The sequence below is a fragment of the Labrus mixtus genome, chromosome 23 (genome assembly GCF_963584025.1).
Source record: "Labrus mixtus chromosome 23, fLabMix1.1, whole genome shotgun sequence".
Lineage (NCBI taxonomy): Eukaryota > Metazoa > Chordata > Actinopteri > Labriformes > Labridae > Labrus > Labrus mixtus.
Window position 1 is genome coordinate 17,420,185 of NC_083634.1, and position 24,959 is coordinate 17,445,143.

Sequence of the window (24,959 nt, forward strand, 5' to 3'; positions counted from 1 at the left end):
GGGAGAAACATCTCTTAAACATCCAATATATTTGTGGACAGATAAAGGAAATTGGAGAACAAGCTTACACTGCACATATTGTCTTTGGACAGAACCATGCTATGTTTTTTCTTTGTTAATGCTAAGCTAACTAGCTTCCGGACGTAGTTCAATGTTTACCGAAGAGACTTGAGTGTGGCGTCAAACTTCTCGTCTTAATCTCGACAAGACAGCTAATATGTGTGTTTCTCAAAAGACATGAGTTTTTTTTTTAAGGTCCACTCACATTGCAATGACGCAATTTGTTGATGCATAACTCTGTTGGCAATATTGTAAGAATAGACAAACTGGCTTGTGAAATATAAGAATTATTTGAAGTTTTTAAGCTTTAAATAGCAAACAATCCCAAGAGGACAAATGTCAATTTCAACGTTAACGATTCAGATATAACTTGTCCAAACATTGCTAATGTGACTAGTGAAATTTGAAGACTACATCTCCCATGATTCCTTCCTTCTTTACTATACTTTTGCTATTATTTTTGCTGAGACACCCCTCAGTGTAAAAACCGAACATTTCTTTGTGCTTTAATTAATCTAAACAACACTCGATTGTGATTATTAGGTTTTTGGAGCTGAACTACATGAACTATTTGTCCATGCTGGATAATTATGATGCTCAAAATGATCAAACAGCTGTATGATCTCTGGGTGCAAAAGCTATGTATAAGGGAATTGTCATATCCCCCTTTCTTAATGAAACCATCACTGTGTTCAACCTTTAGCAGAACATACAAGAGCATCCATACTTTACAGTCAAGACCTTTACACTGAGCTTTGAGGAAACATATTTGTAGTGACTTTGACATTGAGGTATATTTCCTCCACAATCTGTTCTTTAACTATCATGTTATGTGTCTAGGTCAATTTGCCGAGTCGGATTCTCTGTTTTGCAGATAATTACCCGCAGGACATCCAACGTGTCAGTCAGAGCCCTGCAGCTGCACATCAGACTCAATTTATGCGTTCTTTTGGCCATATCTAGTCAGAATAATTGCTCAGGGTTTGCCTTAAGAAAAGGGGGGAAAAAAACAACCCTAAGACCTGTCTCTGCAGCAGACCACGCCATAAACGAGAGGAGGGATAAAACAAGGCGAGGAGGCTTGTCGAGCCGTGTGTGGATTCCTGCAAATTGTCTGTATGAAGAGCCTCTCATGTCACATTATTTTTCGGCTATGTCTTTCTCCTTCCCCTCTCACTCTCTCTCTATTTTTATCTGGGTTTTCTCCCGCTCTGTTTGACTCATCTCCGCCCTCTTTTCTCTCTCTTTCACCCTCTTTACCTCTTCTGTTCGCTCTCCGTCTCCCTCTCTTTACCCTCCTTTTCTTTTCTTTTTTATCTGTGCCATATGTTTGCCTCACTTGCCTCGCCTTCCCCCTTTTTCTCTCTCCTTGGTCTGGGATCAGTGGCATCTAATGCTTTCCACTCTGCCTGATTAAGTCAGAGCATGTAGCCTCTTTACATTATCACCCTCACACACACACACACACACACACACAGACACACAGACACACAGACACACACAAACGTCCCCACAGACCTAATCAGTCCTTCACTTCTATCTCTCTCTCTCTCTTTCTCTCGCTCTAACACCACTCCAGACCTTATGAAAAAACATGAGCTCTGTGGAAAAGAAGCAGAGATGAGCAGACAGAGGGTATATAGAGAGATACACAGAAAGAAAGGGTAGCGTCTGAAATAAAAAAAAAAAAAGAATATGTGGATTGATTGGAAACACAATAGAAGCAATTTATTAAATAACAATGCCACCAGTCGCCAGTTGAGTACACGTCTCGGTGCCACTTTGTCCAGCGATACAAATACGTTTGCCAATACAAAGAACCCCTCCAATACCAATGCAGTAAAATGTGTTGAATAAAAACTGTTGTTATAAAACTACCAGTGTATGTGTGCATGATATGAATGCTTTATGGCCTGAAACCTACACTGCAAACAAGCCAACGTTTGTAGCAATTCAGCTCGCAACCTCTCCTGATTTCCACTTCATCCGCATAACTTATACACATATTTTGATTAAACATTTTGAAAATTCCTCACATTAAAAAATACACTCTTGTAGAGTCTTATAAGAAGTAAGGATTGAACAAAAAAAAAAACAAGTTGCAAGGAGACGGAAAGATGAGGTGGGGCGAACAGAAATCCAAAGTGAGGCTCACACTCTGCTTTTGAACAGGCTCAGTCAACATGCTGATGCATTCATATATAGCTGGAACATTTCCCAACAGGCATGAAACGCTGTGATTTATCTTCCTGCCACTCAGCGTGCTGAAAACTGCAATCCAGAAGCACTCGGTTAGCAGCTGAACGTGGCCGTGCTCGGCTGTCGTTCCACACGGCACCTAAATGGATGTTTTGTGCTGTAATGCACGTCGTGTATTACATTACTCTACACTCGTTTGTATCGACTCTACAGCCTCGTATGTTTGTGTGTGTGTGTTGTTAGAGCAATAAAGGGGAGAGGTGCCATGTTGAGTTGTGTGTGTGTGTGTGTGGGAGATAATATGTTAAGTGTGTAAAGTAAAGAGTGAGCACAGGCTTTATTGAATGTATGTGTGTGTGTGTGCTTCTACATGCACAACACGCCTGATTATGATGATGAAGTCTCCCCACGGGACTCTCCCTGCTACAGTTCTCCTGTAAGTCTAATGAGAAGCTGTTTCCGTAGTAACCAGGTGAGAGCCGACAGCCCATAATGTCCTGTGGCGAGGAACAAAGGATGGGGAGAGGGAGGTGGATGAAGGGTGGAAGTGAAGGCGAAAGGAGGGAGGAGGAGAGAGAGAGAGAGAAGTAACAGAAAAAAAATAAAATCTGGTTTGAATGATCGATGTGTCTCTGTGTGTGTCTGTATTGATGTTTGTGCTTGAGGGGACTCTCTGTGTGTGTGTGTGTGTGTGTGTGTGTGTGTGTGTGTGTTTGTGTGTGTTTGTGTGTGTGTGTGTGTGTGTGTGTGTGTGTGTTTGTGCGCACGCTACCTGTTGTGAGTGAGGACGCTGAATCTTTCTACTCAGCTCGGGGACCTGAATCAGTTCAGATCAATCTCGACCAAAGTGGTGAGAACAGAGAGGCTGCGCCGTTTGGATCTTCTCACATCGTATCAGGAACATTTCAAATAAATTAGACTTGTAGGAGATGAAAGACAGAAAAAATGTTGTTTGCGTTGCATTATTTGCGAAAGGTCTGGCGCTACCTGCTGTCGGTAACATTTAACGTCATGTTTAGTCCTGTGAATTTGATCCTTCAGCAGATCATCCGGGACAAACTTTTCAGTTTTTCAGAAAGTCCTGATGAAGGAGAGTTTGAAAAAAAATCAGAATTGGGGGTGGAGATTTGATTAATATTAATAGATGCTAATGTGTAAGCTAGGCATGCACGTTGTGTCGTCAGGTACCTACCAGATGGTTCATTTACGATCCGATCATGCAATAATTTATAAGCACAATTATTTCCTCTTTTTTTTTTCCCCCACCAGTTCTTGTGCTTCAAAAGTTCTTGAATCTGAACAGCTTGACTTCAATCATCAAAATCGAAGATGTAACCGTTAGCAATGATGTTTGAGGAATCTTCAAAAAAAAAAAAGGCACAATGAAGAGCAGTCTCCTGCTAAAGTATTACTGCAATTTATTAATGAACATTTTGTTTTCTTGTCTGGTCATTTGAAAAGATTTGATTTGAAAAGGAAGTCTGGCTGAGGCCTTAACCTTGACGCAAAACTTGACGGACAAAGCCCCGCACTATTCGACCACCTGAGGACAAACGGTACATCCTGTTACAGGAGACAGATCAGACTTTCACTTCTTTACTTGTGTACATCACAACATAATAGTTTCATGGTAAGCCCTCCTTATCTTTACTTTCTCAGGCTTCTGTTTAACGCCTCAAGGTCCAATTTTCCTGCAGGTTCAGTGAGTGAACGACACCTGAACTTCTGCTGGATGAAAAACCGAACGGAGCGAGATACAGGAGCCGAGATGAGGAGGAGGTTATTAAAAAAAAAAAAAAAAAAAAAATGTTCCTGCAGCTTAGAATCTGTCCTTCACATTTTATTTCAATTCAGCTGAAGTGTGTGTTTGTCTGTCCTTGGTGTGTCTGTGCGTCTGCATTTCTCCGACTGTGTGAGGAAAGCAATCGGCCCATGTTGTCGATCAGGGTCATCAAACCTTTTCTCCTTTCGCTGCTCGTTCTTTTCTGCTGTTGTGTAACTTTTCCTGTCTTTTCTCCCCCCCCCCCCCCCCCCCCCCCTCAGATCTGATTCACTGCACCAACGAGATGAACGTGAACATTCCCCAGCTGGCCGATACGCTGTTCGAGCGCACGGCCAACTCCAGCTGGGTGGTGGTCTTCAAAGCCCTGATCACCACCCACCACCTCATGATGTACGGCAACGAGGTAGGAGGCTAAACACACACACACACACACATGCGCGAACACACGTGCAAACACACACCTATTCACACTCTGAGAAACAGCCTCCAGGGCAGTCAATGAAGGCTGCATCGATAAGTCATGATATTACTCAAGTCTGTGTCACCCACACGTTCATAAATACAAACATACATGCACGTCCGCATCATTTATTCATGTTCGTATCAGTGTTAGGATCAACAGTGGGGGGGGTGGGAGCATATACATTGGACACATGGAGTGAATAATCGAAATAGCTGCAGAGTGCGGAGAAATTAATTAGCTCAAGCTGGAAGCAAGATGGGGGACAAGGATAGAAGCAAATGAATAATCAAATAAATTAACTTCACAGAAGGAAAAAAAAGCTTGAAAGCTGCAAAAATAACACACTCCCTCCACTGTGGATTCAGAAAGACTTTCAAACACAATAATAGGGAATTCAAATCCAACCGATCCCTGCCGTGTTCGGTTGGATCATTCATTCGTTTTGATTTCAACCAGACATTGCTCTGTGTTTTTTTTTTTGCATGAAGAGGACCGGTCAAACCCTACGTCAGCGGAAAGTCTCCATTTATATGCAGCAGTGTGGTGCGGCTTTGAAATGGAGAGGAGAGATGAAGTCAGATGGAGTTATAGTTTCATTTATTCAAGGTTTATTCATTTCTAATTAGTTAGAAATGGAGTGTGCTTTGCCCTTCAAGTAAAGAGTCTTAGGACTCTTGAAAACACAGCTCACATAAATCAGAGTAACTTGGAATATACTTTCAGAGGGTCTTATTCCGTTTGCCGCTCTCTGTACTGATACGTTGTTGTAGGTGTATTTAACGACATCATCTGCATAGTGAGTTGTTTACTTGATCCAAACATACAGCAGATGGTTACACTGCAATTACTGCAAAGAATCAAAGAGAGGAGTCGTTAAGATGGAAAATACGGCTGCTTTATCATTTGAGGCAAACATTTAAGTTGTAAATGCAGGAAATACGTTGCTTCCTAGTGGGCCAATCACAGGGCGAGTGGTTACATTTTTGAGCCAAGGCTATTAAAATATATTGTTCAAGGGGGCCAAATTTCTAGAAAGCTAAGGACCCAGGGGCCAGACAAACAAGCCCACCACAGCAGAACAGTGCACAGAGCTGTTTTTTTTGTTCCGTTAACAACACAAGCTTGTGATAGGCTGCGAGCACAGGACCAAAGATGTTCTATTAAACGATCTGCTGTTTTTAACACTTTCCTGTGGCAACAATTTTCGCCCCCTGCTTATTATTCTTTTTTTCTTTAACTGATCTGCGGGCCAGTCTGATCTCATCTGTGGACCGGAGTTGGCCCCTGGGCCGCCAGTTGGCTATGCTTTTAAGTTGCCAGTTTGTGCTTGACTAAAAAAAACGATATACTGATACCAACACCTCTTAGTCAGGCTCTATGTAATCTGGCACTTCTGTGGTATTGGGGGTTGTAATGCTTCTGTTTTCAATTCCCATACCTTATACTTTACATACTAATGACGGCCTTGAATGCAAAGATTGAACCTTTTTGTAAACACACCCGCAGCAATCAAACAACATCCGAAATCCACCACACCCTATGCCACATTCCTTTCCGACTCCATTTAAAAAGAGAAGCATCGCTTCCTTGTTTAGTCGGCATCAGTTATGTGGACATTACGTAATGCTTCCTGCTGCTGGTTTTCTTGTATGTTACGTTAATCCCAAATTCCTCTGAAAAGAGGAAGACCTGGGTGTGAGGTCATTCTGTTTTAGCGTACGACAGAAACTTCAAAACTCACCGACGCCCAAAACAGCAGCTTGGCTGATTTCACTGCTGCAGAAAACAAAACAAAAAACTGCAGGTGGAGAGAATTAGTCAAAATTTAGACGTTATGTTGGCGGCGTACAGGTGAGTAACTGATGAGCTGGCCCCGTCAGTAATAAGGCTCTTACATAAGCCGAGACCTCACATGCAGTTCAAAGGGACATCAGGTCATCAGAAGACGGAGCGCTAAATGTTTTCTCAAGCTGTGAAATATCCTGCAACACTTTTTTTTTTTGTTGATGAAGCCAAACATGCTAAGTAGGTCAGCGCAGAGAGCGTGAAGCGGTGTAGAGGTATTCCCAAGATGTGCGCTGATTTATCTCTGGGTTTTGCTTTTTCTGATGTTGCGAGTGACTTAACGACGACTGCAGCGTTACACCTATGCAGAATTTCTGCCTGGCTGCTGTGCCAACTCGACTTCTGTTAATAGATATTTTTTTTAAAGTGCATGGGAGTTGATTTTTGCAGTTGTCAGGTCTGGATAAGTAAAAAAAAAAACCCAGAGAATTGAAGATTGGGGATTTTTTGCACTAATGTGGCTTTATTGTAATGGATTTCTATCATTTAATTGCCTTTAATCATTGTGAAATATCATTAATGTGTTGAAGCAGTATCTTTTGTGTTTTGCAGTTGAGAACAGAAGCAATTAAATCCTGTTATTTCATTCTGTTTTTCCACAATGCCTGCAGCAAATAAATAAGTTAAGGACATAAAATGTGACTGGTGCTACACACTGTAATCTCGTTCTCTTAAATTAATAACACAGAGTGTGCTCAGCTGGTTATATGAAAGCTGCTGATTAAACAAGCACAACAGACATTTACGCAGTGATTTATTGTAACTACGCTTCCCTTTGCAGGTTAATTGCGGGAACTACTAATGTGATTTACAGTCATTTAAAAGCCTACACCTACAGTACATTACCGTAGTGTTCTGCTTCAGCGCCACAGTGCGAGTCTCCCGGCTGCCGGTAGTGTGCACTCATCAGCCTGCATTCATCAGGCCTGTCAGGACAGCGGTGCTGACTGAGGCTCGGCGACCAGGTGTCCCCGCTCCCTCGCGGCCGTCCCATCCATTACAGTCAGAGCCGAGAGAAACCTGGCCGTAAAATTAGGAGGCACGGACCCGCAGAATTGGGGTCAATAGACTGTACGTTCCTGTTCAGATCAACACGCTGACCAGCTGCCAGCTGGGCCGGCAGGCCGACGGCGGCCTTACAAAGTCTGATAAAGAGTACATGTTTTATGTAAAGAGAGTGCTGCTTGTCACATCGTTTAATTTAAAAGCTTGCAGATGAATTCCTGATAAAGTTATGATGGATTTACGTGTTAACTGAGCTGACATAAAACTGCTTATTTATGTCACTTTATATTTACGATATCAGGAAACTGCTGAAATGTTAGTTTCTCAGGTCACCCTACCTTAAGGAGTGTATATATATAAATACATAAATGAATTTGTTTATGTTTCAATGACAGTGTTTAAGTCTGCCAAGGACTGTGAGCTGAGGTTTCTCAGGCTAAATAAACACATTTAAGCCCCATGAACTTTTAATTCACAGTAATTTTCACTTTAAAACAAAAAACAGAATCTATGAATTGTCTGAGATACTTGAAATGAACATGCAAGGGAGGGAAAAAAAGGAGGTAATTAAAAAAAAGAAATAGAATATTGATGGCTTGACTTCAAAGATTTATATCTGAGGATTTTTTGTTTGCACTGTCTGAGCTGCAAGCTGAGAGTACTTCACTTGCTTTTTGAATTCAACTACGCTTTTATTTTGAAATAAAAGCAAGGACCCCCTTGTAGAGTAAAGGTTACAACATTATTTTAACCGCGCAAAAAGGAGCTCTTTAGGAATCAAAAATTTATGAAAACAGCTGAAAGGGACGATTAAAACAGGGAAATGTTTCATGTCACGAGGTGGATATTTGTACTCGTCAGCTGAGCTGTCTGACAGTTTATTAAAGAGAAATGAGACATTCAAAAGATGCAGGAATGTCGTTCTTTTAAATCATTGAGTACAAGAAGACACTGAAGGCTTATCCACGGTGCGCCTAAAGGTACAAAATAGCTCAAGATTAATCTCTAAAAAAACCCAATGCATTCATTTCAGACCTTAATCACATTGAAATAGTTATTACTGACAGCTCTAGTTGTGAGCGATACTCATCACACATGACTTAACTTTAAAAGATGAAGATTGGGTTCATGGTATTTGCCGACTGTTTTCCTGCTTCCTCTGAATCTCCTTCATGTCTGTGGTCGACAGCTGATTGGGAATTAACAGAAAGGTAATTATTCGGTAATACAAATCTATTATTTTGTAATATATTCATCCGGTGCTTTCAATTTAGAATATGGGAATCAACCATTCCGAACAATTAGCAGACAAATAGAGATTTTTATATCTCTTCTTTGCCTTCATTGCCATATTTGTCAAACGGATCGGGATCATGATTGGAGTAATTGCCCGTATTAATGCATGTGTTCATGAAGGGTCGACAGGCCAGTAAAAACTCATTCAGTTCTTTACCTCCGTTTCTTTCCCCTCCGTGCCAAGAAGCAATTCTGGCTCTCTCTCCCTGGTGACACTCTGAATCCTAGGGGCGATCAAGAGTCTGTCAATATCTTTGATCAGGATTTCACTTTTGTGCTGGTACAAAGCCACATGTCAAAGGAACACCACTGCAGGGCCTGGAGTCTGAATCGTTCCTAGCTTCTGGGTGTTCATTACACTGAGCGAGCAGAAAACAAAGTGCTGATCAGAATTTTACAGATTAGGAAATGCGTAAAATTTAACTATCTACAAGAAGGGATATGATTAGTCCTCTTTGTGAAGCCATTGTCTCGCTGTTATCGTTTGTCAGCGTGTGCTTCTCCTTCCAAGTCTTTGTAAGATAGGCTGATTTGTAAAGAAAACAATCCAAACCAGGAAACCTCAAACAATAGCTTGAGAGAGTCATTTTCCACCGCCAGCCTCCTTCTCCCGTCACTGGACAGGAGAGCTCTCTCTGCTCGGGTCTCTCTCCTGGGAGTCTGGATGCTTTTTTCCACCCCTAGACCCGAACAAGGTTAAAGAACGCTAAAAGAAAAAGTGATGAATAGAAAGAAATAAAGGTCAATTTGTTCATAAAACTGAGAATATGGGGAAAGATGTTGCAAATGGCCGTACAAGAAATGAATTTTCCTGTAAATGGGGTCACATGAAAGTACAAGTTATTTTAAAATCAATGTTTGAAAGGATAAAAGCACCGCTTCAAATAGGTATTCAACACATTCTCCACCGGAATTTATTTTGTTTCAGAGCGTTTTGATGCTCCAAGACTGAATTAGTCAGTTTTCTTTCTGTAACAAGATAGCCTTCAATGACACACATTGCAATGCTTTCTTTGGTTTTGGCTTTGGCTTCCTGTTTGGCCCTTTCAAATTAATACAGCTATGAAACAGATCCCTTACATTAAAAAATGTCAAATTATATTTTGTTTCCTGGCACTAATATAAGGAATCTTAATGTGATGTTAGGTAACTCCTGATTCAATACTGAACACATGGCTGTGCACATGTTCTCATGGTTCCATGCTGGATTTACTTCCTTTTGTTATTCGTCAGCCAGATGCTAAGTTGCTAAATGGTTTTGGAAAAAGTCAAAAGTTTGAAATGCGCTGCGGGCAAAAGTTTCAAATATCAGACGGGGACACCATTTAAAGAAAGCAGTTTGGTAAATACAAACAGCTGTTAAGAAGAGCCTGAGCCATACCAGACAAAAAGACAGAACAATTGTTGTACTAAAGTAGTTCATTAAGATTAACCGTGCTTTAAGCTGAATGCTAAAGGCTACAAATCAGCGTGATAGCATGCCCCCAATCGTATGCTAACAAGTTGATGTTTAGCAGGTATATTGGTTACATACAGTATGTTCATTATCTCTATTAACCCTGTTTTAATGGCCTCTTTGGAAGTTGTTCATCCATCTGTCAAGTGTTCACTAATGTAGAAACGACGGAGATGGATTGTATTTCATGGCTAAGAACTAATCTATGTCACTCCACTTGCTCTGAGGCCAACCACTCAAACCTTTATCAATTTGACACTTTTCTAGAAAATGGAAATAGAGCATCCTGCCATCAACCCAATGTCTACATTCCTATACCGTGTTTCTTTCTGTTGTCGGTCTTTTAATTGGGAATGTTGTAAATGTTGCAGATAATTGGTCTTAAACCAGGGTGTTGGTGAAATTGGAATTGGAAATTGCCCCTAGGTATCATAAATGTCTGGAACAGTATTCATACATAATCCATGTAATATTTGTTTGAATATCCTGAATGGACCTAACCAACAAACTCTGCCCAGTAGAACAGCCAATAGCTTGTATTTTCAAACAGATTTTCACAGGTATCTAAAACGATCTTTTACCTCCTAGAATAAAAAACAATAGAAGTAACAGTTTTGACTAATCTCGTTGTGTTTCTGCAGTTGTTTTAACAATCAATGTTGAGTAACACTTTCTTCCCCTTAAATTTGTTTCTGTTGAAGAAAATATTCTCTGAAACAGAAAATCAAACACTGGCAAATGCTTATTTATTGATTTTTTATTTTTTATTTTACTCCGAAAAGCCTTTTATTTGAGTTTTCCTTTTTTTTTTCTCCCAGTTTACTGTGACTTCTAAGAATGTCACAGCCAAGATTTGCCCCGACCACGAGGAACATTAAAACACAAGCGCTGTGAAAACCCCCTTTTTTTTTTTTTTTTGTGGGTTTATTTTCAAGGGCGTCAGGTCCTTGTTAAATACTACACATCGTGCTTTTCTTCTATCAAAACGGGGGTCGTTTTAAATGTCGGCGGGGGGGAAATTAAAGTCTGATTGATTGCACCAACATGAAAACGAAATTCCAACGCGGGATGGAGTGCATCGGGAGAGCAACAAAAAGTGGAATGGGGAGCGAGAGGAGACATAGTGCAGAAGTCATTAAGGACACAAGAGAGGAGACAGGGACGGTCTGGCGAGGACAAGCGAAAGTGCTGATGACAGCAGGACGCTGCTTTCCTTTTTTTCTCTTAGCGTGTGTGTGTGTGTGTGTGTTCGAGGTACAGTGACATTTTTTTTTATGGTGGCGTGTTTCTACCCCGACGTCGTCCCAGATAGCGTACACGGACAGCCCATTTGTTTCTTGGTGACGTCACCGAAGCACTCTCATCATTGCACTCCCTCGCTTTCCCCCACGGACGGCAAGGACACAGACAGAGACATCTTCCGCAACAGCGACGTGTTTTAGTGTGAAAAGAATGTCGTAAAAATGCCGAAATTTGCCCGAGCGAAATATGACAAACGGCGAAAAAGAGGCGTTAATGGCAAAAGAGGAGAAAAGAAAACGGGAGCGTTTAAAGGCAGAGCGAGAACAGAGGGGTGTGAATGTGCTGACTCAAGCGCTGTGTCAGAGGGAGCAAGGACTGGGGAGGATGTTATTTGTGTGTATGTGTGTGTGAGGTCACCCTGACTCTAATAGGGGTCACTCGCGATAATCTGAAGCGCCTGGGTGCACACACACGCCGACACACACACACACACACACACACACACACACTTACACAAAGTCACCACATGTGCTTCCTATCAGCTGCTGCTGAGGCGAACATAAAGATGATTAGTGGAGCGGCAGATTGCAAGGCATGAAGGTGATAGTGTATTTGGGTTTAAATGAAATATATCTTCAAGAACTAAGCCGATAATGTCGTTTTTTTTTTTTTTTTTTTTTTGCTAATATTGTTTTCCTAGTGCATGCAATTTAGAAACAGTCAAAGCATTATTTATTCTCCATAAAATTGACCGTTAGTTTTGCAAAAAATTTTCCTCAGAGCAAATATCGATTATGTGTTGTCTAATAAAATAAAATGAAATGAAGACAGTCCTTGAAGTAGGGTTGGGAATCACAAGGTAACTCACAATATGACATGCAATACTATGCAATATGTGGCCCCAGGTAACTGTAATTTCACGATACAGCGATTCTCAGATAATTGATGTATTGCAAGACATCCACAGAATATTAAATCACAGTATATTTGTCTATATCTTTCTATATCTATTTGTTTATCCTCAGTTTATCTCAAAAGACCTTAAAGTCTAGATTTCCACTCTGTGTTGTTATTTTTAAAAGACTAGAAACAGAGGTCCCCATATGTTTGGTGTAAATGTGGAGTCTCCTCTTTGTATTGTAGAAAGGTATGTGTGTGTGTGTGTGTCCCCTGACTCCTGCGTTTTATTACTGATATCCAAACATCCTATGTGAAACGTTCAAGTCGAGGGGTGACCCATGGTGAGTGGGCGCACTTTCCACACACTTTCCTAATGCTACCTCAGGCTCAAGTGTATCCAACTCAGAGTAAAATGGCTGCATGTGCGTGATCAATAGATGAACGTTGTGTGTGTGTGTGTGTGTGTTTGTGTTTCTGGCAGTCCTACCTAACTGGCTCAGCAGACTCGACCATCCAGAAACTTCCAGGGAACGACTGTCTCGATAGTTATTCTGTGTGCGTCTCATTAAGTGACTTGGTTTTAAAGGCTGTCAGCATTAACCCGTTAAAGTCCAAAATGAATGTTGCTATGCTCACGTCCTATTTTGTCCCTTTAGCTGCACTGTAGGTAAGCCTTTTCATTGTGTCCCTGCAGTCACAGTAATGGAAAAAAGGTCATTTCATTTCACTTAAAAACTCCCAGACAGATCATTTGACAAGTTAAATGTAATGTCCGCCTTACTTTTTAGCTGTTTTCATTTACTTTTTGATCCGTAACGGGTTCCTTTTTCTATTGTTGAGTTAATGTTGTGACCTTTTGAGCAACCAGAAGTTCCTTATTTCATGTCAAGATAAAAAAGCAGGTTTGTATCCAGACAGGAAGTAAAGTGCGTAGCTTAAGACAATAAGAAAACACAGATAAGAAAATAATCAAAAATAACTTAATTGTATCGTTAATAATCTCTTTTCATACTAAATTCTTGTTAGCACATTCAAGTTTAGCTTGATCAGCACTTGAATGCAGCAGAAGCATCGAACATTGCATCATTTAACCGCACAGTAGCAGCTAGCGCGTCTAACAACGTCAGCAACGCTTATGTTACGCTTATTGAACAAACTGCTGCTAGTTACTGGATTTGTGTATTGAAACAAGCAAGCTAAACACATTTTAAAAAAGCCTGTCATTGACCAATTCAAGCTACTTTTAGACATCCACATTTCCCCCACGTCTGAAAGCATCCAGTCAGGCCCGGCAGCAAGCGGAATAATACTCATGGTTTTTTTTGCATTAAGCTTTTTTTTTTGGCAGTTATAGGGTTCTCTGTTTGTTACTGCATCTCTGCTAATGTTTGCTCCCCTGTTACCCACTTCCTCTTAAAAGCCTGTGAGAAGTCGTTTTTTTACTCCTTCCACTGCTTTCTGCTCAAGTGCCAGGTTTAATTAGTAGTACTGTAATTAGCTTGGCATCTTCAACCCCTCAATACAGTGGCTTTTTAAACCATAACAATTAACTGTTTCACTGCATTTGGTCTCTCGCCTGGAGTGATCACACTCTTTTTTTGCACGTTTTGCAAGTCGGCACTCTGGTTGTTGGTGAATGGAATCTGTTTGATCTATTGTCATTTTTTCTGCTCGAATTCATGTGAGAACTTTTGATAAATTCAGACGAGCGATGATGGAGGACAAAAGTTTAAAAAAAATGGCAAGTAACGTGAGTTAAAGTTACTCATGTTGATATTGAAGTTTTTTGCTCAGCATATTAACTTGAGGTTCCCCAGAAGACATTTATTTTGGGGGACGCGGTAGCCTAGGGGGTTAGTTTGCGCGCCCCGTGTACGGGGGTCACATTCCTCTAAGCGAGAGGCCGGGGTTTGAATCCGGCCTGTGGCTCCTTTCCCACTCTCTCTCTCTCCCTGGTTTCTGACTCTATCCATCATCTTATCTCTTAAAACAAAGGCATGAAAAGCCCAAAAAATAAACCTTTAAAACCGTTCTACATAATTTAATTTAATTGAGATTAAAGTTTTTAATTCAGTTCATCTGTCAGCAAAATAAAAAAAGAAAAATATTTGGCTCTATTTTCATGGAACAAGGAGGATGATTGTGATATAAAGAATACATTACAAGTATATCTGGATCCTCCTCACAAACAAACCTCTGTAGATAGATTAATTTATGATTCATAGAAGTCAATACGTCTTTCAGTTTGGTAAAAAAAGGGTTCGGCCGGGTAATGCGTTACCCATTCGAATCCATTGAAGAAGCAGCAAGAATGAGTCTGAAACACGATGAAAATGCAATTAATTTCTCTTCTAACAAATTCAGCACTCTTCCTCTCCTGAACTAGGACACATCACTGCGTCACAGTGGAGCAGAATTTGAAAGTGAACTGATTTAAAAGTGTTGAATGTTTTATCATGTTTTCTACAAAGTGCGAGCTTTAGCATTAGCAGAACACCAAATGATGTAACGCTCAACAAGGAGGTTTCTTTTTCTCCCTGAATGCTCCGTGAGTCAGGATGGAGTTAAGTTTTTATGAAAACAAACTCACACATTTTCAAAGAACCTGGTATTTTCTTAATAAAGTATTTGTGCTTTTGCTTTGTCCATTTTTAAATGATTCATACTTTTAGTTAAGGCTCGACTGATTTGGGATTTTTGAGGCCGTTGTCGATATCAGGGAGGGAAAAAATCTGATACCGATGTATTGGCAAATCTCTTTCTAAGAGCTATGTTCGATCCGTGGAGATAGATAGATAGATAAACATAAAAACATTTGATGTGTTGATCCAGTTATCAAACACTTAGACGTAGGCAAGATGGTCAATCAACTGGGAAATAACTGCACGTAGGTGCGTCACCGCTTGAGGCTATATAGAGTGATAATGTTTGTTGTAATCCATATAGCACACTCTGCTAATGAACGAGAACTGCTAGTGTAATCAAACGATACTCAAATGAAATAAGAATACCAATATCACTAGGTACGCTAATATCAACCGATATTATTGGCTGTCCAATTAACGTTAAAAACATTATTTGTTGCAAAACCTTATTTCTTGTAGAATATCATTGATATATCCTGTCCACCGTTCTGTCTCTAGAATGGAGGCATGAAAAGTCTCCAAATAAACCTTTAGTTTTTGTTTGTTGGTTCGACCAAACAGTTCAAATTTGAACACTTTAAAATCCTGTTTTGGGCTCCAAGAGATCGTTACATGGCCACATTTACACTACAGATGAGATGATGGATCGTGAAAGTAATGAACACATTGATCAACGACAGGAAAAATCCAACCCGACAGTATGTTCTCTAAAACTGTATTCTCCATCCTGTCATGTGACTAAAACATTTCCTGTTTAGTATTTCTTTGTTTTTAGCAGTGGGGCCACGTTACTGATGTTAACGCTGGATGATGCAATACACTACCTGATTCATTCACTATCTGTTCAATATGCACACAGCAGTGTGTGTGTGTGTGTGTGTGTGTGTGTGTGTGTGTGTGTGTGTGTGTGTGTGTGTGTGTGTGTGTGTGTGTGTGTGTGTGTGTGTGTGTGTGTGTGTGTGTGTGTGTGTGTGTGTGTGTGTGTGTGTGTGTGTGTGTGTGTGTGTGTGTGTGTGTGTGTGTGTGTGTGTGTGTGTGTGTGTGTGTGTGTGTGTGTGTGTGTGTGTGTGTGTGTGTGTGTGTGTGTGTGTGTGTGTGTGTGTGTGTGTGTGTGTGTGTGTGTGTGTGTGTGTGTGTGTGTGTGTGTGTGTGTGTGTGTGTGTGTGTGTGTGTGTGTGTGTGTGTGTGTGTGTGTGTGTGTGTGTGTGTGTGTGTGTGTGTGTGTGTGTGTGTGTGTGTGTGTGTGTGTGTGTGTGTGTGTGTGTGTGTGTGTGTGTGTGTGTGTGTGTGTGATGACTCAGCTGCATCATTGACCTCGCAGACACACTCATCCACCAGCAAGACACAAGTGCTCCCCTGGGAGCAGGAGCCTACATACTATTAGCCTTGTCACCTTGTAGACACACACACACACACACACACACACACACACACACTCGAGTATTGCTGAAGCAGGATATGCTCTTGCAAAAACCCTTTAAATGTCGACATATTTCTTTAATCCTATCACTCTCAAGCCCACATCCTGCGTCTGTTGGTGACTCTTTCACACTCGGATTGGATTCAGGAGCTGGATGTTTGATTATGTAAGAGGAGGAGAAATACTACAGAGGAGGAGAAGGAGGAGAATCCCCTGCTGTAAAAAGGATAGCTGTTTTTTCGTCTAAGCGATTGCTTATGTATGTTTCCGCACGTCTTGTAATTCCCTGTGTGTGTGTGTGTGTGTTTTTTAGTGTGCGTGTTTCTGTGCTTGCATAAGAGCTGCTTTCATTCAGCGGCGCCCGATCACGACTCATTCTTCTCGTGTGAGTCATCACCTTTCAGAGGAACTCGGTTTGCAGTCATTTCTGACGATTTTGTGCATGTGTGTGTCTCTGTGTGTCTCTCTGTGTGTGTGTGTGTGTGTGTGTGTGTGTGTGTGTGTGTGTGTGTGTGTGTGTGTGTGTGTGTGTGTGTGTGTGTGTGTGTGTGTGTGTGTGTGTGTGTGTGTGTGTGTGTGTGTGTGTGTGTGTGTGTGTGTGTGTGTGTGTGTGTGTGTGTGTGTGTGTGTGTGTGTGTGTGTGTGTGTGTGTGTGTGTGTGTGTGTGTGTGTGTGTGTGTGTGTGTGTGTGTGTGTGTGTGTGTCTCTCTGTGTGTGTGTGTGTGTGTGTGTGTGTGTGTGTGTGTGTGTGTGTGTGTCTCTGTGTGTGTCTCTGTGTGTGTGTGTGTGTCTCTGTGTGTGTGTGTGTGTGTCTCTGTGTGTGTGTGTGTTCGAGGGGGAAAAGTAAAGCTGTGCGCTGCAGCCAAAAACAATATTCCCATGTGGATTTCCTGGCCCCCGTTTCTGAGATGAAACAGCCTAACTGAATCTCTTTGATTCCCTGTAAACATTACCTACAATATGTTCAGACTTAAAGGAAATCGCTTTTTTTTTTTTCTGGTTTTTTTTTTTTTTCCCCACCAGAGGACCCGGGTGAAGGGGGTGCTCGAGTAAGACGGTGAATCTCTTTAACAGTTCTGTCAATAATTTCCCCGTGCTGGTAAAGTCCTGGCTGTTCATTGGCTCGGTGTACACGTTGGCAGATTCCAAAGAGTGCCCAGCGGGATCTGATTCAACATTCCCAGATACCGTGTGACGTGACGTCAGTAAGCTGCACACAGCACACTCATGTTTACCAACTAAGCTGGGCTATGATTTTTTTTTTTTTTTTTTTTAATACCAAAGGGAGGAGAGATGAGAAAGATCTGGAGAGTTCAGCTTCCTCCGAGCAGATTACGCACTTCTCTTTAAAAGAGCAGTTACGAGTTACCACCCATGACTTCCCTTTTGTAACTTTTTACACAAACTCACCATTAAATATTCACTATCAGCAGGCAGATAGGAGCATCCTTTGATTAAAAACCACCCTTTTAATGTCTTAGATATAAAGCTCTATATAGAGAAACTTCCAGGTAACTAAATTAGTTTTAGCAGAGTAACATAAACACTGCTTATGTTCCCAAGCAACAAAGTTTTTGGCATGAGATAGGTTGTAAATCTGAAATATTATCCAATCCTGAGCACAGCTTTCTATCAATCAGGAAGTCATTTGGATGTTATTGAGTACAAACTCTCTGAAGGTTGTCTAACGGTTGTCTAAATAAATGAAGTAAAGAGCTTTCAGAGTAAGGTGTTACTAAGTGTCATATATCGACAAACAACGAGACAAAATGCTGCTAATCTGCATGCTAAGAAGAAGTAACTGTTTGATAGTAAACGTGTGTCCACAGGGTCTGAATGCAGGTAGATGTTTTCCGTTTGGCGAGGAAATTTCACTTGGCCACTTGGTTGGGTAAATGTTCTAATTCACAGTGTTAAGAGCGTTTAGAGCCCCTTTCCCCCTGCTCCTCGCAGCATCGCGGGGGGAACGCCGAGGCACACCAACATGCATTGCAGCACAATCGCACACACACGGATGCACGCCAGCACGTGCGTCTACTTTGAGCGCAATGGAACGCAGTCGATCCGTACTGACCGATACAGTCGGGAACGCACGTGATCTGGTCAACTTTGGGAACCACTCCCTTTTTACTGTATAACCAAATACGCATGCTAATTAGGTAGCTGGTGAATGTGTCTACTTTCCAATACAAGATTCTATTTTCTGTCAAATAGAAGTGAGAGAGTCCAAAAATGCTTAATAATTTGTGACTTTTTGGGGGGGTTTTTATGTCCGTTCTTAAAAATGTTAAGTATACCCCCTTAATGTTGTGTTTGGCCACCTGCGGAGAGCCGACAATGCGCTACTCTTCCTTTACTTTTTCAGTCTTTGCACATCAATATGAGCACACTGGAGTGAATTATTTTTGGAGACGGACTGACCTAAGGTGTGAATCCTTATCTCTCTTTTTAGTTTAAACAAATATTGTGTCTTGTCCTTAACTGTAGTCCCTTTCAAACATGCGCCATAACCCTGAACTTATCCTGACATTACCCATGGCAGGAATGCAAATGTCCATTATCAGCTGGACTGGATGAAAAACAAACAAAACAAAAAAAAAAAACCTACCTGGTACAAAGTCAGGTCTCATTGAGCTGAAGTGTGAACATGGCGGGTCAGGTACCATACAGCCAAAAAAAAAAGTGTGAAATTTGCACCCAGAGGTGTTGTTGACAACAGAGTGTCGAGTTCTGTCACATTCAAGTGGAAAAACTTTTGGTCCGTCTGCTGAAGAAAACATTGGGAATATGCTTCTATATAAAGAAAAGAGCAGGAAGTAGAGGCTTTGTGGGCGTTAAAGTTGATTTAGTCATGAGAGTGACAGTCATCCAGGGCTGTAATATCCCTCTTATAATATCATATACCACTGTGCAGAGCTGCAGAGTCAGATAAGCCTTTAAACTCAGGGATCTGTTACTCAAAGTGGATTTCCTGGATTAGCTAAGTTTTCGCATCACCTGTGCCTGTAATGCTTCCAGAATAGGGATCCAAATGACGAAGTTTGATTGTGATGCATTACAATGATTCTTTTTTTTACGTCAGAATATTTGCTGATGTCATTTTTAAATAGGCTAAACGAGGAGGATCCAATTTATTGAGATAGCCGGGGCTGTAGCTCCTGCTCTTCTACCTGGATGTAAACCGGCACAGTGGACGGATGACATCTTGTAGGCGCAGAGTGGTTTGGCAGTATTTTGATATAGAAAATGGATAAGAGAGGAATAGATGCATGTAGGCTGTGACTGGTTAAAATTGCTTATAACCCGTGGACCGGAGCATTTTAAACTATCACAGCCATGTGGATATTTACTGATAACATTGGCCACACCAATTTGACATAACTTACCTGCAGACGCTGTGATCCCATGTTAAGCCGTGTTAGATGAATGTTGCTACATGTAAATTTGTTGTCTGAGGGTTTTTTTACCTTTTGACTTGTTGACTAGTCTGAATTTAAATTTGCGTTTAATCAAATAAGAAATAAGTCTCCAGGACCATGTCCACTTTGTAGATATGATATTGAACCGATCCCTATTGATGCATCTTAACATCCCTAACATTATTTCATTATAACTCATGGCAGATTTCCACTATTGGTGCACCATCGGTTTGATCCATTTAGGAAGAGCCTGAGCCCAAAATGAAATTGTACAAAGGTGATCTGAATATTTTTTACTGTGTGGATTATTGTACGCTTGTTTTATCATCGTGTGATTGAAGTCTATCAATCTGTAATAAACATGTAAATGGGCTCATGCCATGTTTTAATAAGTCATTTCTTACATAGAGAATGTAAAGTAGGACTAGCTCAGGTCTTTATCAGCTGGTAGTGAAAGCCGTGGCCTTGGATTTTTCTCTACACAACCTGACTTCATGATTCAGAGCGGAGTCAAATGAAGACCTCTGCAGGTTCAGAGCTGGTGCCATGGTGTTCGGTTACTACAGAAACCACCAACTTGTGCACTATGAGTGAAAGCCGTGGAAGGAAGGAAAGAGGAGGAGGAGGAGGAGGAAGAGCCCAGAAGAAAGCTGGTAGCTCCTTCGTATAGCCGTGTTTCACTGTGAGGCGGGGAGTAGCCAGGATCTAAACGTATCAATAATACATGAGGTTGTTCTCCGATATGCTAACATGAATTATTTGACAAGCCGAGCCCGACCTGCTTTTCTCTCTATCGCTGAACAATCGTCTCGTTCTCTCTTCCACATTTGTTAAAAAAAAAAATCTGAATCTCTTCTCAGAACAGGACCTTTTTTTTTTCTCCTTGGAGCCGTCTTCTCTGAATATTCTGGCGCTCAGCGGGTTTCTGAGGCTCCCTCGTCTGCCCCTTTAGAGATTTTTTCCTTTTTAACTATATCCATGCATTTTGTGTGAGTTCCCTCTGCCTCTGTCTTCTGTGTCTGAGGCGGAGGGAGATAAGCAAACTCTCGTCAGACGGTGTTTTCATGAGGAAGAGAGCGGTCTGCACAGAACCAGCTTATGAATAGCACGAGCTCCTTCTGTTGCCATGTCTCCCTCTTTTACCTCCCTTCATCTGGTACGCTCTATGCTGAGTCTTAACCTGGGTTCAATGCTGAGGCAGGAAGAACACTGAAGAACACTACATCATTCTCAATCTTTAAAACTGAATGTTTTTGGCCTAAACATACGTACTCGAGATGTGTCAAGACATCAGCTTTTGGCTTTTTTGTTTTGTTTAAACAATGATTCTAAACCTTGTGTTTCCATCGTTTTTAGAGTCAAAGTTTCTGGTTTGCTCAATGCAACCTCCCCTACCTCCCTCCCTTAACCATACTTGAAGTCTTGACTCTTAAGACAATGGTTAATCTTTTCGGGACTAATTTTCTGTCCACAGTTGGGAGCTAAGTCTCCACACGAGACACCATGAGCAGAGTTTTTGTCCCCACAGTGTGAGCATGCACACAAGAAGGGAAGAGAACAAAATCAAATTCTTTATGCCTTTTTAAACAGTCCCAGAGCTTCCTGGAAACGAGTCAATGCAGCTGAATCCAACACACATGCCCGCAAGCATATTTGTGATCCCAAACACACACACACACACACACACACACACACAAGCACACAAGCCAAATAAACATTCTTAGATGCTCCAACAGACCAGGAAGAGCTGGTTCGCCGCCAGATCGAGAAGTTGGCAAGCTAGCAAATCTCAGATCATTTTAAGTCAGTTGGACAGAGACCGCCTTAACTTTAAGATGCTTTCGGGAAGCCGGAGGCCCTGAGTTTCCAAAAACTGTGGACTGTCGCCAAGAGTTATTCCTCTGCAGCCTGTTATCTAGCGATGTGCAGAAGACGAGATAGCAGAGGTGTTCACCAGGGACCAAATGCAAGTAGCCCTTAGAGACGCAGTCCAGGTTAAGTCTCAAGGTTTTATAGTCTGAAGTTCAAGTTAGGTCTCTGGTCTCTCTAATGGTTTGTCTCGGCAGCAGTATTTGTAGGATTTCTTTTTTGTGTGTGTGTGTAAGATAATTGTATCTTCAATACCAACACATAAAGAGGAAGCCCAATCCTCACTTCCTCAGAGCACCATAGGCTTTACAAATAAAGTGAAAAACACAACAAACTTAATGTTTAAATTGGTTTTGTTGTATTCTCTGTCTTGCACATAAATAGAGTAAATGAAAAGGAATCTGGGAAGCAAAAGGCCAAGACATGAAAGTAAAATCCAGACTGTTTATGGAAGTCATTTGTTGTAGATTGAGAACGTTATTTTCAAGTCTTAGATTTAAGGAAGTCGTGCTACATCCATATGGTATTAACCATGTAAAAAATCAGATTAAAGCTCCTGTGCAGAGTTTTTAACTGGTTATGAAATGGACTGAAATAAATACTGATATCTCTTTATGGCTTGTCTTCATACACAATCCGCATAAAGATAAGTCGTACCACTTTGACCACAGGGGGCGCCAGAAATTCCTCATCGAAGCTTTAAGTAAATACTGATTGAGAACTGCAGTAGATAAACACCACTACTCCAGTTCAGATAGTGAAACACAGAAGATGTTTTGATTTTCTTACTAAACTGTTATAACGTACCTCACGACTTTGCAAATACCATCCGTCAGAAGCAGGTACAACAGAGATTTTCATTTCAAACATAAACATATCAGAGCACTCTCATCCAAGGTTAACTGCCAAACCATTACATTTCACTTCACTTTCCCGTTTTGTAGCATTGGTTTAAGGTAAAGATAAATCTGTCTCAAACCTGTATGTGTTATCCAGGTGCTTGGAAGGTTAATTAAGGCTGAAATCTTCACCTCAACCACCGGTAAACAATGCAGCTCTTCTGCTAACCGAGTCTCTTTGAAGTCCCAAAACATCAAAGGAGAAACGTGAATACAGATGAGACCATCACAGCTTGTTTTTCTCTTCACACGTCTTTGCTTGATACCTGCTCTAAGATGTGTTTGACACTACCTTGCTCAACATTTTAACTGTAGTCTACAACCGAGACTGTATATAAGAGGTGGACGTTAAATTTGGTGTTTTCTGCCTCAGAAGGGACCATATTTCGATGAAAGATTAGATATTTATTGCTTTATCCTTCTTTACAGGGTGCCTAGAAAACCCTGCTATGTCAACTATTTCACTCTTAATGGGATAAAATTTTAAAAAATTACATTGTGCAGTATTGGACAGGATTTAAAAAAAGAGATTGTAACCCTATAATCATTAGGAAAAGGTTTACTCTGATAAAAAATCTATTTAGAAGTGGATCAACACAATCCGGCTTCTTTTTATATCATATGTTATCGCCCCCTGCTGGTCATTAAAATGAACACAGGTTTTTAAGAAACTTCCACCTAAGCTTAAGTCATAAAACTAAATTTGCTCTGCCCAGATCTTACAGTCGTTGGTCTACAGTTGGTAAGATTTAGCTAATCATGCTTAAAGTTGACTTTTTTCCAATGCAAGTCAATAACAGTATAGTTGCTGAATCAATTTTGGTGGCCCATCTGTGCTAGCAGCACCTGCTCAGGGACGGGAATCATCTCTCACAGGTCTTACGGAGTCTGAATGTTGAGCTCCAGAAAGAAAATATGAGATAGAGAAAGTGTAAAAAATAAATCCCCCCCACATTATTAATATCTCAACATTGAGGATCTCCTAAGTGAGGCAACAGAACTCTAGTGGCTGTTCAGTGTCCAACAGTAAAAGGCAGAGGCTTGTACTTTGTGTTGAAAAAAGATGGTGTTGGAAAATGTAAAACAAGGAGCTTCCTGCCCTTTCTTTGTAACATGAAATCTGTCAAAACCAACAAGTAACTGGTGTTGACTTTGAAGTGATAATAACCGACAGACAGGATCTGTGATGTCACACATAAGTTGAAAAGTGTCCAAATAGCAAACAAAGATGTCAGAAAGTCAGTCAATAACAAGGATGCCATGAGTCATCACCCTCTGGCCACTACGTTTGAGCTTTAGATTGGAGCTTAACATAGTTTCTCCTATTGTTCTGCCAATCCTCTGCTACGTCCCAAAGGTTAATTAATTATTTTCGTCAGGCTTCCTCTTGCCAATTGTTTTCCTTCGCCGGTTTCTCTTTGAGCTATTCATAAGGCGTCCTTCTAAGTGACTGGAAACAAAACAACAGGAGGGAAAGTTAATTTTTAAACACGAAGGACTCCAGCCTGAGACGAGACAAGTCACTGAAGTTAAACCATCTACAGCAGCAGGTGTAGCAGCAGGGAAGCATCGGCTCAATACTCCAGAGAGAAACCAACTTGAATGCCTGACTGCTCTGAGGTTGCTTTTCTCTGGGCGACCTCTGACCTCTCTGCAAGAAGGAAAAGAGACAAACGACAAGGAGAGGCCGTTATTAAGAACATAAGATTGATTATTTAATCACCAAAGTGTGTCAAGAAGTCTTGGCAGATTTGTTGAAGTGTTTGAGTCTTGGAAGAAAAACCCTGGGCTTCGTTTTAATAAAGATTTAAATTCATGTCGGTGATTAGTCTGACGTTAGGTTGGCTGAACGTTAGGTTGACTGAACGTTAAGTTGACTGAACGTTAAGTTGACTGAACGTTAAGTTGGCTGAACGTTAAGATGACTGAACGTTAGTTTGACTGAACGTTAAGTTGACTGAACGTTAGGTTGACTGAACGTTAGTTTGACTGAACGTTAAGTTGACTGAACGTTAGGTTGGCTGAACGTTAAGTTGGCTGAACGTTAGGTTGGCTGAACGTTAGGTTGGCTGAACGTTAAGTTGGCTGAACGTTAGGTTGGCTGAACGTTAGGTTGGCTGAACGTTAGTTTGACTGAACGTTAAGTTGGCTGAACGTTAGGTTGGCTGAACGTTAGGTTGACTGAACGTTAGGTTGACTGAACGTTAAGTTGACTGAACGTTAGGTTGGCTGAACGTTAGGTTGGCTGAACGTTAGGTTGACTGAACGTTAGGTTGACTGAACGTTAAGTTGACTGAACGTTAGGTTGGCTGAACGTTAGGTTGGCTGAACGTTAGGTTGACTGAACGTTAAGTTGACTGAACGTTAGTTTGACTGAACGTTAGGTTGGCTGAACGTTAAGTTGACTGAACGTTAAGTTGACTGAACGTTAGGTTGGCTGAACGTTAAGTTGACTGAA

At 41.1% G+C, this 24,959-nt stretch overlaps 1 protein-coding gene across 6 annotated transcripts in view; it reads left to right on the plus strand.

The window, feature by feature from the left end:
* si:ch211-200p22.4 (phosphatidylinositol-binding clathrin assembly protein) overlaps positions 1-24,959 on the plus strand; it is an 89,608-nt gene that overhangs the window by 20,035 nt on the left and 44,614 nt on the right. For all 6 annotated transcript variants that reach the window (XM_061031715.1, XM_061031720.1, XM_061031716.1 and 3 more), the window contains exon 3: positions 4,303-4,445. In XM_061031715.1, coding sequence (XP_060887698.1) covers positions 4,303-4,445 — 143 coding nt within the window. The remainder of the gene's footprint in view (positions 1-4,302; positions 4,446-24,959) is intronic.